Genomic DNA, 21886 nt, shown 5'->3' on the forward strand with positions numbered 1-21886 from the left:
TTTTTTTCTCATGTATTTGTTTTATTTTTTCCACGTTTTTCTAAAATTAATAGACCTTTGTTAGAGTACTTTTAGGTGTACAGAAATATTGATCAGAAAGTATAGAGTTCCTTTGACTCCCCTCCCCCCCACGCCATTTTTCTTATTTACAGTCTACACGGGCTTAGTACATTTGTTACCATTAGTGAACCAATACTGATACACTGCTATTGACTAAAGCTCATAGCTTAGACCAGTGTCATATAGTTCCGTGAGTTTTACCAAAGCAGAATGTCATGTATCCACCATTACAGTACCATATAGGATAATTTTCCTGCCCAAAAGATCCCCTCCATCTATTATTCATTCCTCCTCTCTCTCCCCTACCCTGGTAAATGCTGATCTTTTTACTGTTTCTATAGTTTTGCCTTTTCCAGAATGTCATATAGTTGGAACCATACAGTACGTAAGCTTATCAGACTGGTTTCTTCCACTTAGCAATGTGTATTTAAAGTTCCTCCATGACTTTTCATAGCTTGGTAGCTCCTTTTATTATGGAATAATATTCCATTTTCTGGATATATCAGTTTGTTATTCATTCACTTATGAAAGGATATTTTTAGTGCTTCCATTTTTGTGTGTCACTTTTAAAATAGGAAATCATACATACATGAGCAGCCAGATTATTTATTGTCTCAGGGATTGTCGTGAGATAGAATCCTTTGAAAATCTGAAACAATCTTTCTTTTCTCTTTATTCTACTTTTCTCTGGCATAGAATTCAAAGGCTAAAACTTTCCAGTAAGCAGACATCTCACTTTAAATGCTTCTTAAATGATGTTCCAAGTTAGCAGCTACATAGAATCACCTGGGTGCCTGTGAAAACTCAAATTCCTGGTCCTTGCTCCTGAACTACTGAATCAAAATTTCTGGGGATGGAACCAAGGTTTTGAGAGAGAGAGAGAGATCATCTTTAATGATCATTTTTGTAACTAGGTTGTGTTTTTGCTACTGTATGGTATAACATGCTTTTTATGATTTTGGAAGTCTCAACACTGGGAAGAGAAAGTTTCAATATAGAGCATGTGGACAACACTAGGAAGGAAGCAGTAGTTTTTACAGAGATGTACTGAGTAGTGGGGAAAACGTTTTTTGATTTTATGTTGTTTTCCTCCAGCTTTCTTTGGGAAAGAAATGCAGGAATGTTGTCCTGGATCATTTACTACGTTTAGCATTTTCTTCTTTGGACTGAAGGTATGCAGAATTACTCCACTGCAATCCATCACCTAGATCCACATTCTTAAAAAGGGCTTATAGATAATGTCTCTTTAAAACTAAGGAACTGTTGTGATTATTGCGATTATCGTTTCCTACATTTCTTATGTTGCTATCCTCTCATTTTTTTTTTATTTTTCAGAAAAATGTATTGCTTCAGGGTGTGGGAGAATTCAACTGAGTTGATGATTGGATTTCCAAACTCATTGCAGAAATTGTAGCTTTGAAAGTCAAAGTTTTCATTTGTAAAACTCAGTCTTTTGAGAGAATAAAAATATTTTTGAAAATGAAAAGGAAAAATTCTAAAAAGCAGTGCATTAGATTTGTGTTTCAAGCAGGAAACTGGAAACAGAATGCAAGATGATGTAAGAGCTCATTTTTCCTTTATTTGTAGAAAAGATAAACACACAAACACACATACACACACACACTCACACACACACACACACACACACATACACACAGGTGGAAGATCTGAGATGATGGAGAGAGAAATAAGAAAAAAGAATAAGAAAACTTGATTTTGTTGTCCGCAGAAGACCTAGAACCCTGCTTCCATTCCTGTCCCTCTGGATTCAGGGGTAGAACACATGGGTTGATAGGAGTGAGAGCTGGTGCCGTATCTCCCAAGGTGTAGCTCTGGGAGACCGAAAGTATGATCTTCAAGGATGAGAAGGAAGCAGAGATGAAGAAAGTCGGGTGCTTGTGTAAAACAAAGACTTTCCAAAGTGAGGGAATGGCGGTCACACAAGTGCAGAGAGAAAGCTGGTGGAACGAAGATGTCTGGCCTTCAGCCAAGGAAAACGCAAAATGAGTGGGCCAAGTGGCCAGAGGCTCTTGCAGTAGAGTGTTTATCAATGGCCATGACAGGCATGTACTGATGAGGAGGGATGAGGAGGTTATATCCAGGCGAGACAGGATTGTCTATGAAGTCAGATGCCTACTTTTCTAACTACATCTACGCATGGAAGCCTTTCTTCTGGAACTTAGACTACTTGTGCTGAAAAAAAGATATGGGGAATCCTAAATTGATCTAAGCATTTGCTTCAAAAAGTAAGAGTTGTTGGAACATTATTAAGTAGAGTATATATGAAATTCATATCTGGTGCATTGAAACTGTATCCTCTGGATGTATCAAGATTGAAATTTTACAATTTCTAAGTATTATAAGACTGTCTAAAAGAAATAAGCAGTTAAAAAATTGGTGACCTTTATTTATTGATCTTCTATTTATTCTACATCATAGCCTGGGTTCTTCCTCTTAGTAGAAATATGCATATGCAAAGAGAATAGAGAACTACTTCCGTGAAGTAAACAAAAGGTGAATTATGGGAGATATAGCAATAATAATGTCTAATTTGGACGTTAGAGTTACATAGAACTGATTCCACACTCCACCACCTACTAGCAACTCTGGATTTTCTTATCCATAATATTTGAATAGTGTCTGTGTTACAGGATGGTATGCGGTATAAATGACAAAATATATGTAAAGCACTTGACTAATGTCTGATGCAGAGCAAACATTTCATCTCCTTTTTCTTAATCCTATTGGTCTCATCATTTATTATTTTATGATTTGCTATTTGTAGAACTCAATCACTTAGATTCTTATCTGTTATTCTGATGGTCAAAATAATCAACAAGTAGTATAAATTAATCACGGTCTATGTTGAGAATTTTTTCCTACAAACATAACTGTGTAGTTCTCATATAGACAAAACTTGCATCCATTTATATTAGTTACATGTCATAGAATACTCATTTCCATTGTTTTTTTATGCAGACAAATTCTATCACCAGTCACTCTTTTCCAACTGCCATTATTTTGACTTAGGAGAAAACAGTACTGAAAGAAGATCTAGATAGTTTGAATAGCTCCTTTGTGAACTTCAGATATAACTAAATCCCTTTTTAGATTTATCTATTAAATAAATGGCCCATGAAAAATGTATGGGTAGATAATCAGTTGATGGGCTAATAATCCTATTGGAACATTTGCTATTTATTTTTGATACAGCTCTTTTAAACAGACTGATTAGTTTCCTTTATGATTTCACCCTTGAAAGCACACACTATTTTGTCCTTTGTCATTGTTGCATGACATTCCATTTGGCAGTTGGCTTATTTTTAGCCAGACTATCAAAGTATTTTTCAACTAGACTGTCACTGCACTTGAACTTGGAATCTTGTAACCTGAATAACTGCAGTGGAGAAAAGAAGAAATTTCTAACAAATGGGAAATTATAAATCTAGACCAACTCAAACTTGTACTGGTAATTTTTCTTATTTTCTTAAATGCAATGTGGTTCAATTACAGTTACTAACAACAAGTCGGTAACTAACAACTCATTGGAATATGTCTTAATTTTTAGGCAAAGGATAAGACAGTGTGTTATATTAAAGTGTTAGGGAGACTACCTGAATCTTTTTCTCTGAAAGATCTTTACAGGAAACAAAACTTCTTATAAAAATATAATTTTATTTCCTATAACATTATAGAAAAAAAAAGGAATACTGATGAAATTAGGGATTTTAAAATTGTATCTTTAGTGTCTAGTATTTGAAAACTAAAAACTGTCTCACAACCAGAGATTGCTATAATTAAAATGCAATAAAATCAAATGAAATAAGTCAAATATATTCTTCTATGTAAATACATTATCCAATATCAAATGAGTTCTTAATTACTACAATTCAATATGATTGCATTTTAAATATAAACATCTGCATTTTAAACTTACAATCAGTCATTTAAATTAAGTATTGTAGAATCCAGAATAAAAAGCAGAGTTTTGATTACTTGTATGTTATGATCTGTGTGTACATTTTGCAAACACAGCTATGAATCAAACCCATTTGCTTTTCTTTGCTAGATGAAAGGAAGAAAAAAGTCAGTGAATCTTATGTTATCATCATGGAAAGGTTAGAAGATGACCTGCAGATCAAGGAAAAAGAACTTATAGAACTAAAGAACATATTTGGGTAACGTTGTCGGAGTTATTATTTATTTGAAGAACTGCCTTCATTATCTGCCTTATTTTTAGATGTATCTCTATATTTATAAAAAAACAAAAACCAAAAAAACCTCGTGTAACTTCAGTTCTAACCAATCATGTTATAAACCTTAGAATGTCAGATTGCCTCTTCTTGATCACGGATAAAACTCCCAAATTGCAAGCATCTCACCTCCTTAAAATGACTTGCATTTTTTCATCACTAAAGTTCAAAAACAGGAACTTAGGGATGATCCTTTGAATGCAAACTACTGCTGATCTGAATAATAGTCTCTGAAATTAGTTCATTCTTGTAAACCATGCCAGCGACAAGCAGCAAGACTTCTCTTCCCAAATGGTGGGAGTATATTGACCACATTGTTCTCTTTGAACTACTAGGGTAAGTCCAATTTCAACAAACCCTCTGGTCTCTTGACATTGAAGGGCTGTCCCTTAATGGAACTGAGTATCATTCTGCCCCTGAACAATCATATAACAATGTGTAATATTGGCTTCAGGCTTTCAATGGTTTTTGTTCCATGATAACAAGAGAAAAATAATCTAGGATAGTGTCACAACCTTGGAAGACACAAAATGTTCAGAAAAAAAGGAGCAGGACCCTTGTATACAAAAACAGCTTTCTGGATAAATTGAATTTGACATTGAGAAACTAGATGCACTTTAGAGGGTCAGTAAAGTTAGCAGACTGACTCAGGAAAAGTTCTGTATAGGCCAATTAGCCATGTTCACCTACAGCTGTGTAATTCAAGTAATTCACTCATGGGAAAGAGCTTCCTCAATTTTACTTAGAAAACAACTGTAAAACAATGACCAGATGACACTATATCTTTCAAAATAAATTTCAGATATAGTAAACATATAAATCTCATATAACTGGCAAATAAAACCATTCATGTATAATATAGTTTATATGAAATTTGTCCATGGAGTTAATAAGGCTTTCACAAGTGCTCAGTTTATGATTTGGAAAATAGTTGATTCTTTCTGTTGTTTGCTCTGAGGAGATGAACTCAACACTGGCACTCATGATGAGATACTGCTGGGCTGACTTTTGCAAATAACATCACATGCTCAGGACGGGAAACATTGACATTCCTGTAAAAATGTGACTGGTACTTTAGTATAGTAGATTTAGGCACCGATGTTTGTTTTGATGGAAAAGAAATATGATTGTAGAACTTAATCATAAACTCTAGCTTTGATTGACTAAAATGAATATGCTCAATGAAATGGGATCAGATTGAAGAGATCTTCCTCAGCTTTATAAGGTCGAAGCTTCATTTATTTATTATTATTTTTTAACTTAGAAGTTATTGTGCAAGTATGTCAAGGCTAGCTTAAATTAGGTTTATGCAGTTCTAAGGATTACGTTTAACAACGGCTTAAAGATGTAGGGACTTTCTTGTACCGCATCAACAACGGAAAGCTGTTTTGGCTTTAACTCCTGCTTTAACTAAATTTCCCTACATTGCTACTAAATGCAACAACGTGGCCTTTCTTTTACTGATTAGTACTGGGAGTGAGAGGCTGAGATCAGTATCAGGGAGCTCACAGTTCAGGATTTGTTGAGTGTCAGCTATGTTCAAGGTGCTGTTGTTCTAGCACAGCAAATACAAGCTATTATTTGATCTTCGCCATAATCCTATGTTAGATCATGTGAATTTTGGTAGACCATAAACTGAGAATTAGCGACGTGATGACTTATCAAGACCATATGGTCAGTAAAAGCTGGAATGTAGTTTGCCACAAGGTCTGCCTGACTCCACAGATAAAGCTCTTCCTACCATACGCTGCTTCTTTCTCCAGGGGTTTGCAATTTGGTTGAGGAGAACTCACATATGAACAACATTTACAGAAGATGAGCCATGATATATCCTGCATGGAAGAAAAAACAAGATGATTTTTAGTATAAAAAAAGGATCTTTATTTTTTCATTAATTTTGAAAGTATAATATAGATTTCAGTCATAGTTAAGTAAAAGTGTACAGACAAGAATAGAATTAGTATCGTGGAAAATCTGGGCAGGGAGGAGGGACAAAAAACAGTAACGTCAGCCGGGCTCAGTGGCTCAGCCTGTAATCCCGCACCTTTGGGAGGCTGAGGTGAGTGGATTGCCTGGGCCCGTGGGTTCGAGACCCGCCTGGGCAACTTGGCTGAGACCTCAACTCTACAATAAATCAAAAATCAGCTGGGCGTGGTAGCGTGCGCCTGTAGCTCCAGCTACTCGGAAGTCTGAGGCGGAAGGATCGCCGGAGCCCAGCAGGTCGAGGCTGTGGTGGCCGGGAGTGGCCACTGCACTCCAGTCTGGGCAATAGAGTGAGACTACAACTCAAAAAAAAAAAGAAAAAGAAAAAGAAAAAGAAACAGTAATGTCTTGACAATATTCTCTAAGCTAAGTAAAAAGCCATGCCAGTCAGTGGAAGGGTTTTGGGGGCATCCAATGTGGTTTTAGATCCAAGTTCTTCTCCTTTCGAGCTCAGACATGTTCCTTCAGCTTCATTTGCCTTGGAAAAATGAACTGAATGCTACTTAATCATGATTGCTCCTATCCTACTTTGCAGGATATTTGCAGAAATGATGTAAACTAAACATTGTGTATAGAGCCCAACACACTGAATAATTGAACAATTGGAAATTTTTATTATCATGATTGATTAGATAAACAAAGGCAGTTTGAAAGGCAGACTAGCCGGACTCGGTGGCTCAGCCTGTCATCCCGCGCCTTTGGGAGGCTGAGGTGAGTGAATTGCCTGAGCCCGCGGGTTCGAGACCCGCCTGGGCAGGCGAGACCTCATCTCTACAAGAAATCAAAAAATCAGCCGGGCGTGGTAGCGCATGCCTGTAATTCCAGCTACTGGGGAAGGTTGAGGCGGAAGGATCGCCGGAGCCCAGCAGGTCGAGGCTGCGGTGGCCGGGAGCGGCCACTGCCCTCCAGTCTGGGCGACAGAGTGAGACTCCAACTCAAAAAAAAAAAAAGAAAGGCAGACTATTCTAAAATGAAAGCAGCCAATAGTTAATTAAAAGCTAGGAAGTGGTCACTCAATAATGTAATACTATAAGAAAATGACTGACGGTACTGGGAAACTATGGGGGGGAGGGAGATGGGATTAACAGTAGCAAATATCTGTCTAGGGACGGGGAAACACCTCTTATCAACAGGGTGCCTGAATGAAACATAATTGTATACCTAACCCTTAACTGTACTCCACAAAGCCATAATAAAAAATATTTTTAAAAAGTTAGGAAGTGAGAAAGTTAAGATAAAACGCTTTTACATGAAGTGGATGTTTTCAAAATTTAAAATGTAAAATTTTAGAAGAATTTAAGATGATGCCAAAATCTGAAATACAGCTTTTAAAGATTTGATTGAAAGGGATTTGAAGAATTTTGAGACTAGCGTGTTAGAAGGTTCATTAAAATGGATGTCAAATTTACTGAGAATAATAGCGAGGCATTTTTGGAGAGAAAAACTGGTAATCTGGTGCTGAAGCCATTAAGGAAGCTCCAGATGACCCAGTAGCCAGTAGTGATGGCAAGGAAGCTAGGAAAGGATTACCCACAGCCTAGAATCACATTTCTCCAAGGGCTAAGGACCTCCTATGTTAATGCAGCCTGCAGTACTTGCTACAATTTTGGATTCCATAGCTCCACCCTTTATCAAAAGGATCAGAATCTCTGAGGATGTCTTTCAGGAATCTGAATTTTTAATAAGCTCCTTGGATAATACTATGCATAATAAAGACATGACTTCTTCCAAAGTGTGAAAACTCTACTTCTAGAAAGATATTCAAGTTGCACTGAGAACTCTGCCTGAGGTGATGTTGGTGAAGGGATGAGGGAACAGAAAGCAAGCAACCGGCATGGTCTGTAGAGGGTCAAAAGAGCAAAATACAAACAAGCTGTACGGCTCTGCTTTGTCTGATTCCATCAAGACAGATACCGTCACCTGTTTAAAAAAAAAAAAAAAAAAAGTCAGTTGTTTCTAGGGCAGAGATGTGAGAATTTTTCTTTTCTTTGGAATCAAATGATGGTGAAGGAAAGAAAAGAATAATGTGCAGAGAATATAAATTGTCTCACTCACTGGCTCATCCACCAAAATTGTGAGGGTAGTTGGGAAAATTAAACAGTGTTGTATGGAGTCATATTTAATTGTGTATCTAGGGCATTTTAGGTGTTAAATAAATATTAGAATCTCATTTCTCACTCTTATTTGTGCCTTATATAATGTAAAGAGTCCTTCTACAAACAACTGTGCTGACAGCAGCCTTTTTCTCAACACAGAGATAGCAAGAAAATTGTATCCAATGCTCAAAATGGAACTTTCGACATTAACACTAGAGTCACAAGTGAAGGATCACATATAAACACAGTTTATTTTTTCTTTTGCTAACAAATATCTTTATGGCATTTCTGAAAGATGCAAATTTCATTCATTATAAGAGATTTTTCACTACATAATGCACCCTTGCTCTGTCAGCTCAAATATGCCACCTTCCTGGCATAGTTTTATTACATTCTCAATATAATAAAGAGAAATGTAGTCCTAACCCTAAGACAAGAAGAGCTAAATAATTATATTACTTCTGCCAATGTTCTCTCATCTTCTACACCGTTGGATTCACTCATAACTTTGGACATTTGTTGAGATAATTAATGAGGGTGAGGAAGGAATGAGGAAAAAGAAAAGATCGAAAAAGGAAAGACAGAAATGACAGATAAAAGCACCATGTCTGACTATTGCCTCCTCCGTGCTGTCTCTAGTCTTCATGCTTATTAGTGTGACAGCACTCACCATGTGGTCTGCCTTTGGCCCTTTGCAGGTCTGTCTCCACACTCATGCATGTGTTCACAAAAGACAGTCATTTGGGCTTCTTTAGCCTCATTTATTTTGTGTTTATTTGTAATACCTATTTGCATGGCACTTGAAAAGAACACAAACTAACAACTGAATGCTTACCCTATGCCAGGCATGCTTCTAAGTATTTTTATATGCATCAGCTCATATACCTAAAAGTATGTATGAAAATGCTTTAACACAGTGCATGGCGCATGGCAAACACTCAGAAATGTTAGCTAACAACGATTTATTCTTTTTTATGTTAACAACCCTCTGAAGGAGTTGTTGCAACTGCCATTTTATACTTGGAGAAAATGTGGCTAATGAAATTAAACTGGCTTGAACTAGATACTCAGCTCATATGGTTGGCCTAGCCTAGGATTGCATCCAATCTTTATTTGATTTCGGGAGTATGTAATCTTTATGATCTTGGTTCTCAGCCTGGAAGGGGAAATGAAGACTGGATCAGAGCTATCTTTGAAAAGTGTTCATTTTCCCCATGCCACTCTACAATTTTTCCATATCCTGTGTATTAGAACTGTCACTGGTGGTGGGAATAGAAAAAATAAGCTTTTAAAAAGCGCCCCCCGCAATCCCGGCAATATGTTTTACCTTCCCTTGGCCTTTGGAAAACATTTACACTATGGCTCCCCACTTGTGACTTTTAAGAGGCTTTCAGTTACCTTATTTTGTTTCAACATATTTTATTATAGGAAATGTTACAACTATGCTTTGCTAACTCCATTATCAAATCTACTTTTTATCTGTTTAATCTGTAACATAAAATTTGAGACTCTATGCAGAGATTCCAGAGACATTATAATTTCCAGATGCTATCTCTTATCAACATAGTCCAAAAACAATTTATTCTTCTCATTTTTAATCTATTTTTGGCACTGAGCAGACATATCTTGGTCAATAATGCTAATAGCTCACTTTGAAATTAGGTTTAATAAATGTACAAAAGTTGTCAAAAGAATGCTCTATTTCATGACAAAGCAGTCACAATATTTAGGGAAAATGAAAAAAACAAGAGAGAGAAATAAAGGAGGCATTCTGAACTGTACCTTTGTGTTCTTTTTTCTCCCTGAAAAGTTCCTCTGGGCCCAGCTACATTCTACCACACTCATGCTCCAAATAAAATATCTTCTAAAAATCTTTTTCAGAATCATAGCCAACTATGAAATTTAGTGATTATAAAATGAATAGCTCCAGAAACATTACAGGCTGACCTTATTTAAAAAGAACATAAATTTTCTATCAAGGTGCCAAACAGGATATTGCAAAGGGAAATGTGTCATCTCACAATTGAAGAAGACGGAACGAATTATTTGGCATGTTTGGGTAGCATATTGTGCCAATTAGCAGCAAAACAAAAAATAAGAAGCAACAACAAAGGATCTCAAACCAGAAAGGGAACAAAGAAACACCATGCCCAGAGACAGTGCCGTGCCTCCAAGACCCTGTTCCACTTGCCTGGAAGTATCTCTTCTAAAAAGTAAAACAAAACAATAAAAAGTGAAAATAATCACTATCGATGCTCTAGTAGAGAAAGTATTATAGCAGCCAATACTTATAAAAATCTTACAAGCTCTGACTCATTTAAACATCAAAAAACCATATAAGAATTAATCTTATCCCAATTTTATGATCTATAGCTACCCTTGTTCTATCTGCCAGTCTATCTCCATAATTGTTTATTGTATGAATGAATATACTTCACATTGCTGGCCTGCAGATTTCATTAGAAAAATTGAAAAAAAATCTGGATATTTCTTAGGACTACATATTAGAAACAGATCTTCTTGATAATTTTTCTGCTTCTGTAACCAAAGGGGCAGAGAACTTCAAAGAAATATGCAAGAAGTTGCAACCAGCTTTTGAAATCCAAATTATCCATTTGGGAAACTATACTACCCATAACAGATCCTTACCTTCTTTCTATCTTCTAGGCTTTTCCCTAAATTCTAGTGAACGAACTAATTTAAAAAGATGTATATACCTCTCTGAATACCTTGGACGGCAATGTGTTATTTTTTGGCCAACCATTCAAATGCTACATTTTAATAAGTTCCCACTTGTGGTCATGTCAGATGTCTTCTTGAAAGGATGAGGTCATGAGAAAGAAAATTAATTGGATCACAAAACTGCACACTTTTCTGGGTAAAAGGTAAAGGCTAAGAAAAGAATTCATTATGCTACAAGAAGGAAAGTAACCTTTGGATACAGCACTACTATTTTTAATGATTAAGGACAGAATTTACCATTAGAAATATATTCATAATTGTGGCTTTATTTTAATTAAGAATTTCATTCATGCCCCAGTGTGCACTATGAACTCATTAGGATATGTTAAGTTACAGTGTGGCATGGCCGGTGATGAAAAATGTAAGAGGAAATTAAAAAATAAATTGAGCTTAGTATATTAGAATACATAAGTGAGGCTCAATTGACAGTGAATTTGACATATACAGTGACTTTAGAAGAAGCAAACGAAGAGAAAATGAAATTTCTCTCCTAGGAATGATTGCTTTAAAATCTTGAATATTTTAATTACATGTATCAAAACAGAAACGTTTGACTAGAAGTTAATGGGAAGTGAGAATTAGGATTCAAATATAGCCCCAGAGTAACTCTCATTTAAAAAATTTACATTCCAGTTATTAAAGTTAAGCTAGAAGTTGTACTATTAAAATCACACTTGACTGCCAAATATTACAGGAGTCTATTCTCTGTTGATTCATTTTGTTGACGTTATGGGAAGTTGCATGAGTTCAAGGAGGATAGAATTTAAGCAAACAAAAGCAGCATGCAGCAGCTTAGCTTACAGCAAGGAACAATTTAGGACTCAAAACTGAGTCACTTATGGATGGTGAAGTCTAGCTTAAGATTCCGTGTGCTAAGAAATAATTGTTGAAAAAAGAGTTACTAATCTAATCATGCTTTCAATCTTACGTATGTAAACAGTGAACATTCATTTAGTGTTATTCTTTGTAAAAGATAAAATAATGGGCAACCCCTTTGGGTCCCCTCCCACTCTGGGAGGTTTTCTGTCCTCTTAATAAATTCTGCTTCCTCAAAAATAAAAATAAAATAACGGACTTTCTTTTGCATCTTGTATTTCTTGTCTATTCAGTCTTCTTCTTCTCCGCTTTTATTTTTAGTTTTTGCAAAGCTGATCAGGGAATTAGGTATCAGGACTAATACTACAACTGGTTGCAGGATTCTATCTAGCATGTATATTTCCAGGACTGATGCTTTTAAAGAAGCCAGGAATTAGTTCATAGTTTATATCAAGGAGGCGACTAAAAACAACCTAAATTGAGCATTAGGAGCAGGGGCAGGTGCACATAGCAGGTGTTCAGTAGGTGCTGTGCCAGACTTACAGAATGGACTGTCAACATTAGATCACTGAATAAGAAAGCAATTGAGTCCACCATCTCAAATAAAGTGACGTTGATCCCAACTATTTTTCTTTAAAAAAAAAAAAAACCTCTAGTGTTGCAAAAACAGTAATATTACAAATTTGAGAGATCAAATGTAAATTGGAGACTCTCATTGCTGTTCTGTGTTCTATGTATCATTTGGACTTTACAGGACACCTTGATGAATAAACATTATGGGTCAATAGAAAGCAGACAACTGAAAGCAAGCTTATCTACCTCATGCCCACCCAAATTTTCTACGTGATATCTATGGAGAAGTTCAGGAAAATAGCTCCAAAAAGAAAGGTGGGGGGAATGATAGCTTTTGATAAGAGATTGGAAAAAGAAATGTCATCTCAATACATTACAACGTCTGCCTGAAGCAAAGTTCTCTTGTACTCTGACTGGGTCAGGTTTCACAGACAAAGATCTACACTCCGGTAGGGTACTGTGACACAGTCCCAGGTGAGAAGAGGAGTGATTGTATTAATGAAATCCTTGCCTTTGTCTGAACAAAGACCACTGCCCTGGGAGAACCTCAGAGAGCCACAGGTAGCTTTTCAAAAGGAATGTAAAGCTAAAATACTCGACCTCTTGAGGTCCTTGGTACTCCCAGGACATTTTTCAGTGGAAATGAGATCATATCCTTGGCCTCCTCGGTCAATTTCCAGCTGCCTCCTGCCTATTTAAATCTCAGCAGCTTTAGAGAGATAGCATAGTCTTTGGTGAGTGAACCACAGACTCCGATCACTTGTAAGGTACTTACACTTGAAAGGCACCATAAATTCAGAACATTATCATCAAGGCACCCAGTTAAGAGTATGGGAAGCTATTGGAATTGTAAAGTAGAAAAAGTGCTGTTCTCCAAGGTGCTGCTAAAAAGAGACAGACTCTAAATCCAGGGTCATTGAAGGACCTCAGTGAAATGCTTTAATTAGCAATGACAAGCTCAAGCTATTTGTTCTCAGAGCCATGGGGATACAGCATTTCAGTAGCAAAGTCATAGACATTCTTACTCGGATTGAGAAACAACACCACGACTTGCTTTGTAAGACCGTATGTAGAAGCACAGTAACGTTCAGTGTGTTTAAGTGTTGGTCATATAACACAGCAGAGACTTTAACATTGCGTGAAAGAGCATTAGGAATTTAACTCACTTCTACCAGCCCTTTCCCTCAACTCAAAGAATGATGCAAACAAAATTGTTTCTGATGAAAATGCTACTGTTTTAGACAGCTACTTAAAATAAGCCTATTTATGTGCTGCGAGGCTATTTTATGGTATGGACAGTCACTTCACAAAATAACTGGTTCTCGGAAATGTGTGGTCTTTGCCCCAGCCAGGCTTTTGAACCCTCAAAGTCAAATGTATTATAGATGTCTTGGAAGAAAGTAAACTAGGTACTCGGAACACGTTGGAAATACGTTGACGGGTCACAGAGGTCTTCTTTGTGGTTAAGACTTGAAAGAGTACAGGTGTTCTGCAGAGCTGAACTCTGCTTGTCAAGCTAGGGAGATTGAATTTTTCTCTTAAAGTCTGTAGGAAATCAGGGCCCGTAAATACAAAGGGTACAAAAACCAGGACTGCAGCGGATGATGTTGATGGACAATGATTCAGAAGCTCTGAGATGTTTGGCCTTTCTTCCTTGGTCCTTCTATTTTCCAGCAAATGAAACACACTCTAAGATCACAAGCCAGAAAACAAAGTGTCAGGTAGGGGAGAGAGAGGCCTTCTGTCGATGTAAAGAACTATATAACTTGTAGCCTCAGAGCAGAACAGGGAAGGAGGTACTTTCTTTTGAGCTAACCATAATGATCCTAATGGCAAATGCTGAAAGAAGGGAAAACTCTGGAACTCCCATGCAGCAATCAGCTCCTGAGAAAATTAGTTTTTCAATGTGTATGTTCAACATTACATAGCAATGCCTGCCACATTTTGATGTGTTAAGAGTGGAAAAAATCATTTCAGCAGCTTGGCAATCCTGAAAAGCTTTGTCCTTATAGTTACACCAGGGTTCTAATCCTATCCTGATTCTGTCTTTTAAGTAGTTTTTGTTTTTTCCAACGCGGGTGAGTTAATTAACCTGGCCAAGCTAGTTCTTAATTAATCTGGCCAAGCTAGTTATAGAATGAGTAAAATCACATATATGAGACGTTGTGATGTGAGGCATGCATCAGGTGAAGTGCTGACTGCCGGACCTGGCACATGACATGTGATCAAAAGGCAGCCACCGAGCTGGCATTGCTGTTAATACCAACTTCACTAGGAACATACAACTTTCTTTCTGAAGTGTAAATCTTGGGAAAATTTCAGGCTAATTTGGGGGGGTGGGGCTGAGAAAATTATACCCCAAAGTGAAGATCTCAGCAGCAGCCTTAGAAATGAAAGTTCCCCTCTAAACTTCCCCTCCCTCCTGGGTCTGGCTTCTCCTTCTCCCCTGAGGCTAGCCACAGGAGTTGGAATCCTTCACCAAGGCAAGTCATAGAAACCAGAGCCCTGTTCCCCAAAGCCAACAGAAAACCTAAAAACAGGACTCCAACTTTCCCTTTACAGTGCGATATAAAGACAGGCTACACGTGAATAATCTGACCTCCCTTGCTTGACCTCCTTGTGGGTTATAAGACTCCCATTCCAGACAGGGTCCTGTCCCACACCCAGAAGGAAGGGCAACAGTGGAGAGAGGTCCAGAAGCACCAAGACAGAAAGGTTTGCTGGGTTTCCGCACTCAGTCTAGTAGCACTAGATCATACCCCCTTTTGCCCAGTGATGTTTCTGCACGGCTGTCTATACTTAGTTAACCTAAGTAGAAAAGTAGTTTCCCCTGTGTTTTGAGGTCTTTACTGTGAAGGCTCTCAGTCTTGTGTCTCATAAAACAAGGATCAAATACATTTGTGTGCCTTTTCTCCTGTTAATTTATTTTTCTTTGTCAGCTGATTTTTAGTGAACCCCCAAGGGGCTGAAGAGAAGGTTTCTCTTGGCCCCCATACTTTCAAACCATGTTTGACCTTTCACATTGGACAAACTGTAAAATTATCTGGTTTTCAAAATCAATTTATAGATGCAAATATTCTGTGCTCACAGTCAAGCTTCTAGAAAGATATCTGACCTTGTTTTCACATGTTTATAAAAACAGTCTCTGGGTTTGCTATTGTGACACCTAGCATCTATCAAGGATTTGGAAAGGAATACTGAAATTACAGTCCTGCCCTACAAGTCTAATGGCACCCTTGCTATGTAAAACTACAGTATTTTCTTTTCATTTTAATTCTTCACATAAAGGATTTAAAATTCTTCTCTGGGGGCAAAAGAATCCTAGAAGACCTACAGTTCTCAATTTAGTAACAGAATTTGCTTTTATAATTTTCAAATGAAAAAAATATTAAAAGATGAACCCTGTGATCACTTGTAAAATATGTTTTTCAGCTCTGATGAAGCCTTCAGTAAAGTCAATTTGAATTACCGCACTGAAAATGGACTGTCTCTACTTCATTTATGCTGCATCTGTGGAGGTGAGTACTTGAACTTGATCCTTTCTACAACAGTCATCTGTGTTTATGGGCAGTGATGGAACTGCTTCATGGTCTACAAGAGCATTCTGCTCATATGCAGTTGTTTCTCTTATTGGACCTTCTCCATCCTGACGTCTTCAGCTGCAACAGTAACTACCCAGACGCCCCAAGAGATTTCGCTTTGTTAAAAATTTATTTTACTTTAAAGATGTGGGGTACAACTCGGGACTAGGCATGCAAGTGATCGCTGGGCAGGCAAAGTTTGGACCTCCCTTTGGTCCCCACTTTGCCTGGTTTGAGATCAAGTTCCCTTATTTAGCTTTGAACTGAAGTTTCGTTATACTCCTACCCTAAAAACCAAGTCACTCAGTCTGCTTAGAAATCGAAGCTCACTTTTCAGTATTGGGCATGCCAGTCAGGGATTAGTTTGAAGCACAAACACTGAAAGCATGCCCCGAAATATCATCAAGCAGTTGCTTCACAATATGCAGCAAGAGTTTATGGAAAAGTGATAAATGCCAAAGATAAAATTGAGAAATGAAGATCAATCAAAGTGAAGACTGAGAGTTTACTCTGGTTTATGCTTAGTTTGTTTTTTGTATGTATCAATGTATCTTGAGAAGCTTAAATGCTGCCTGGCATCTAGCAGCCACTCAATACATTTATTGAACTAATGAATGGTAAATTTTTTTGTCAATCGAAGCTAAATTTACCGAACTCAACTTTTTAAACAGAACAGTGATGTATAAGTATCAACTCTAATCAGATCTCTTAACCGTTCTCCCAAACTAAACACATTCTGTTTAACAAATCATTCTCCCAGATTTAAACATGCCTTCCCAACCTCTGTCCTGTCTGCCATATTTCTCTGATCTAAACAAGCCCTACTGCCAATGATCTTTTGAGGAGTCCTCTACACCTAGAGTTTTTAACTCAAGCTTTATCACTCATAGTTTATCAAGAGAAATTCTCTCATGTTTTTATGTTTGGAAATTATTTGACGATGAGAGCACTAAATCAAAACATAAAGCAAATGAGTCAAAATGCACAGCATTAATGTAAGATTTTAGGCAAGTAATAGAAATGTTCACTATTAAATAAGGCTGTCAGTTCATAGAAAACTTTACAAATGGCCTGCAGTACAGCAGCTTGACTTTTTCGTACAGCAGTATGGCATTTATCACTAAGTCAAAGGGAGATCAAGTCGCTTCTACACCCACACAGCAGTTTAGCTTCTTTTCATTTTTCTTCCTAAGGGAACAAGTCGCATATTCGATCCCTTATGCTAAAAGGACTCCGCCCATCACGACTGACAAGAAATGGATTTACAGCCTTGCACTTGGCAGTTTACAAGGTACACCGTTTTCATTGCCATAAGTACTGTGTTAGAAATAAGATTGGTGGTGTGTGTGTGTGTGTGTGTGTGTGTGTGTGTGTGTGTGTGTGTGTGTGTGTGTTTTGGCAAATTGGTAATCATGGAAAACTTTCAGAGTGACCAGAGGCGCTACACGACTGGATGTTCTTCTTTCTTTTCCTTGGGCAGTTATCTTCTGTATCCCAAACATACATTCTTTTTGATACTTTCTGCATTTACATCTTCTAGTTCTCACAAGAGCCCTGTGGGAGAATTTAATGACTCTCCTCGAGGTCACACGGTTAGCCAGTGGTTAGCTAGGATTGAAGGCCAGACAGTCTGGTCCCTTCCCAGACCTCCTCCTTAGGACACCTAGCCTCTGTGCACAGAGAGAAGTCATTTTTGAAGACAAAAGAAGCACTCTGGAGCTGAATTTCCTTTCCGAAAGGTTTTCTTGGAAATATTTTTGCTTCCATTGTTTGTTTCCTGATGTCAGGCCCTGGTTTCAATATACTCTCAATACCTGATAGAAGAATAAATATAGTGGATTGGACAACCTGGGATACTCAGGGCTGGGCCTGGTCCCTGAGATTGTCATAAATATAAATTCATATGACCTAAGCTATATAATATGCATTGCTCATTTTCTAATTATAATAGTAACCATTTCCACTTACTCTGTACTTATTGTGAGCCAAAGGCTATGCAAAATTTAATGTACATTTACTATTGAAGTAACTTTACATAGTAGGGTTTATTTTGCAGAAAAGGCAATTGAAGAAGAAAGTTCGGCATCTTACTCATTTTGTGGTAGTGTTTTGAACCAAGTACAGTTGGCTTACGGGTCCCAGAAGCTCACTGTCTCACCATGTATTTTGTTCTTTCTCGCGAAGGAAACGGAAAGTCTGTGGAAATGCAAGCCTACGCAGATTTAACTTCCGCGTTGTGTGTGCAGGTGTGGAGTGGGGGCAGCTCTCTGCCTGGGTCTGTGTCGGGATCCCTCTGCCGACCTCCCTCCCCAGCCTCCAGACCATGGTCACTGTGGGAGGCGAGGGCCATCTCTTCTCACAATTCAGATTCACGCATCCCTGAGATTCATGGTGCAAATACCCTGAAGCTGCATCTCTCTTCCTGCCCTTCAATGCCTCATCAGTCTTCTGGCTCCTTCTGGGAGAGAGTCTCCATTCAGTGTTAAAGCAACTCCCACAGCTGCTAAGGGTCCCGCTGTCCTCAAGTGGAGGCTGAGTTCAGGGGGCGGGAAGCAGCATCAGATGTTGGCCTTTCTGCCGAGAGGCAGAAGGTGCGAGCAGGAGAGCCCAAGATGTAGGAAACGGTGACGAGTAACCACACAGGGTGTGCAGTGCGACCATGAACTTGGACCGCCTGGGAGCTTCTTGCCGGATTCGCTCACTGTGCTAAGATTTAGCAAGACGCTGGCACATAACGGGTTCTGAGTGATTTAGTGCTACAATCTTGAGGAGATATATTTCTTCCGCCTCTGTTCATCAAAACTAAATTTCCATTTTTAGAATTCTCTTTGCTCAATTTTTTTATGTTTTCTTATATTTTACAGAAGGGTACAGATGATAACTTCTTCATAACGAGTTTGAATGAATGTAGATTTTTAGGAAACAAAGCAGGCAAAAGTTCTTAAAATGCCCTAGGAGAATGCATGATTACTCTGAATATTCCGTAACAAAAGGAAAGAACAAATTAAAGTTGCCACTGCACTTTACACACAAAAACAGTAGGACGCAGCCGTGCGTACTGCCAGGCATGGAGGCCAGTTCTAGTTATGCCGTGACTGAACTCCTGTGAGTATCTCACTCATGTTGGACTCCAGTTCCTTTCCCTGGAGTAGTCTTAAAATATTTTTATTTTAACGTTATTTCAAATCTTTAAAAATTGCAGGAATAGTACAAGTGAAACTCCCGCTTTCACCTTATTCAGATCTACTAATGGTTCACGTTTTGTCTCACTTTCATTCTTTTTTTGTCTGAGCCATTTGAAGGTAAATTGGACACAGCATGCCCTGTTGCCACCTCGATCTTTATTTTCTAGAACAAAGACATTTGCTTTCGTAGCTTGAATGTAATTATAAAATCAGAACATTTATCATCAATACAATACTGTATAGTCCGGCTCAAACTTGATCAATTGTCCCAATCATGTTATTTGTAGCTTTTCAAAAATTTTTCTGCTCTAGAATTCAATCCAGGATCCTGCATTTTCAATTTTCTTATTTCTGTAATCTTATTTAATCTGATTATTTTGTCAGCCTAACGTTGATTTTTTTTTTTTCTTTACCTTTTAAATTTTTAATTTTAAAGATGTGGGGGTACAACTCATATTTGGGGATACAAATATTCATTATGCAGGTACCCTTGTTGATGAGGTGTGTCCCCTTCCCCCTGGCAGTTTCCCTCAACTGCCAATCCTAGCCCCCTCCCCTGACAGTTTCCCACTACTGCCAATCCCTTTTCTATAGCATTATGATAATTGTTCAAGGTCCACTTATGAGTGAGAACATATGGTACGCTGTTTCTGTGATAGATCACTCAGTATGATAGACTCTAAATCCATCTTGATGCATATGGAGCATATGATTATACATTTAAAAAATATTGCAGTTGAACTTTATTGTGACCATGACACTCACAAATTAAATAATGTAACTCTCACTATTTTTTGCTGGCCACATCAGTAACTTTTAATTATACCCCATGGCGGGGTATTTTTTTAACCAATGGCACCATCTCTGCTTTTGTTAGTCATAATGGAGCAGAGGTTTACTTTTTTAATGGCATATGGATAATTAATCCTCATAGTTCTAGTTTTGTTATAGTGTGTTGGCTTTTTTCACAAGGTTTAATTTTCTTTTCTTGAGTTATAATATATGCACAATCAAATTCACAGTTTTAAGTGAGCAATTCATGACTTCATGTATGTAGGCAAATAATCACCATTACAAGCATGTTATAGGGCATTTCTACCACACCTAGAAGTTACCTGAAGCACTTTGCAGTCAGTTCCCTTTTCCATGCCATCTGTTCTCTGAAAACTATTTGTGTGTTTTTTTATCTCTTTAGTTTTTTTTTAGAATTGCATATAAATTCATTTAATCATGTTTCCTTTACATTTAGTTTCTTGTATTTATCATATTGCCATTGAAATTCACCCATATTGTTGTAAATTCAGTAACTAATTGTTTTTATTGTGAAATTGTATTTCTTTTTTCTTTTTTTTTTTTTTTGAGTTGGAGTCTCACTCTGTTGCCCAGACTGGAGTGCAGTGGCCGCTCCTGGCCACCGCAGCCTCAACCTGCTGGACTCCGGCGATCCTTCCGCCTCAGCCTTCCGAGTAGTCGGAATTACAGGCATGCGCTACCACGCCCGGCTGATTTTTTGATTAATTGTAGAGATGAGGTCTCGCTGCCCAGGCAGGTCTCAAACGCGCGGGCTCAGGCAATCCACTCACCTCAGCCTCCCAAAGGCGCGGGATTACAAGCTGAGCCACCGAGCCCGGCTAAAATTTTTATTTTTTAAATATTTCATTATTTATATTTTTATTGTTTTTAGAGATAGGGTCTTGTTCTCTCACCCAAACTGGAGTGCAGTAGCACAATCATAGCTCACCGCAGCCCCCAACTCCTGGGCTCAAGGGATCTTCCCAACCAGGCATGGTGGCTCACGCCTGTAAACCCAGCACTTTAGGAGGCAGAGGCGAGAGGATTGTCTGAGCTCAGGGGTTCCAGACCAGCCTGGGCAACTTGGCAAGACCTCGTCTCTACAATAAATTAAAAAAAATTAGTCGGGTGTGGTGGCACAAGCCTGTAGTTCTGGCTACTTGGAAGGCTGAGGTGGAAGGATGGCATGAGCCCAGCAGGCCGAGGCTGCAGTGGCTATGAGCATGCCACTGCACTCCAGCCTGGGTGACAGAGTGAGACTCCAACTCAAAAAAAAAAACTGGGCTCGGTGGCTCAGCCTGTAATCCCGCGCCTTTGGGAGGCTGAGGTGAGTGGACTGCCTGAGCCGGTGGGTTCGAGACCCGCCTGGGCAGCAAGACCTCATCTCTACAATAAATCAAAAAATCAGTTGGCCGTGGTAGCGCATGCCTGTAATTCCGGCTACTCGGAAGGCTGAGGCGGAAGGATCGCCGGAGCCCGGCAGGTCGAGGCTGCGATGGCCGGGAGTGGCCACTGCACTCCAGTCTGGGTGACAGACTCCAACTCAAAAAAAAAAAAAAAAAAGAACTTTGGGCCATTGCCTTGCCAGACTCTGGTGTGGCAATGTGCTCTTTGAGTTGTGGTCATTGTCATCGCCATGTTTCCTGGCTTTGGTTCCCTCCCCTACCTTAGGGAAATGAATCTCCTCTTTCTCTCTCTCTCTCTCTGTCTCATTTACTTTCTAAATAAACTATATTTTCTAACCTAAAAAAAAAAGAATTTTGTACCTTTTTATGTCTAACTGTTATTCTACTGTATGCATATAC

General features: G+C 38.3%; 1 protein-coding gene across 1 annotated transcript in view; it reads left to right on the top strand.

Annotated features, from left to right (window-relative positions):
- The first annotated feature begins 3424 nt into the window (after nt 1–3424).
- Nucleotides 3425–21886, top strand: part of LOC103261652 (serine/threonine-protein kinase TNNI3K-like) — a 286249-nt gene continuing 267787 nt past the window's right edge. The window contains 4 exon segments of the mRNA XM_008059229.2: nt 3425–3529; nt 4130–4238; nt 15956–16041; nt 17298–17395. Of these exon segments, the coding sequence (XP_008057420.1) occupies nt 3490–3529; nt 4130–4238; nt 15956–16041; nt 17298–17395 (333 nt within the window). The 5' untranslated portion in view covers nt 3425–3489.

The sequence above is a fragment of the Carlito syrichta genome, unplaced genomic scaffold, assembly GCF_000164805.1.
Source record: "Carlito syrichta isolate Samal-C Ts95f unplaced genomic scaffold, Tarsius_syrichta-2.0.1 Scaffold303962, whole genome shotgun sequence".
NCBI lineage: Eukaryota > Metazoa > Chordata > Mammalia > Primates > Tarsiidae > Carlito > Carlito syrichta.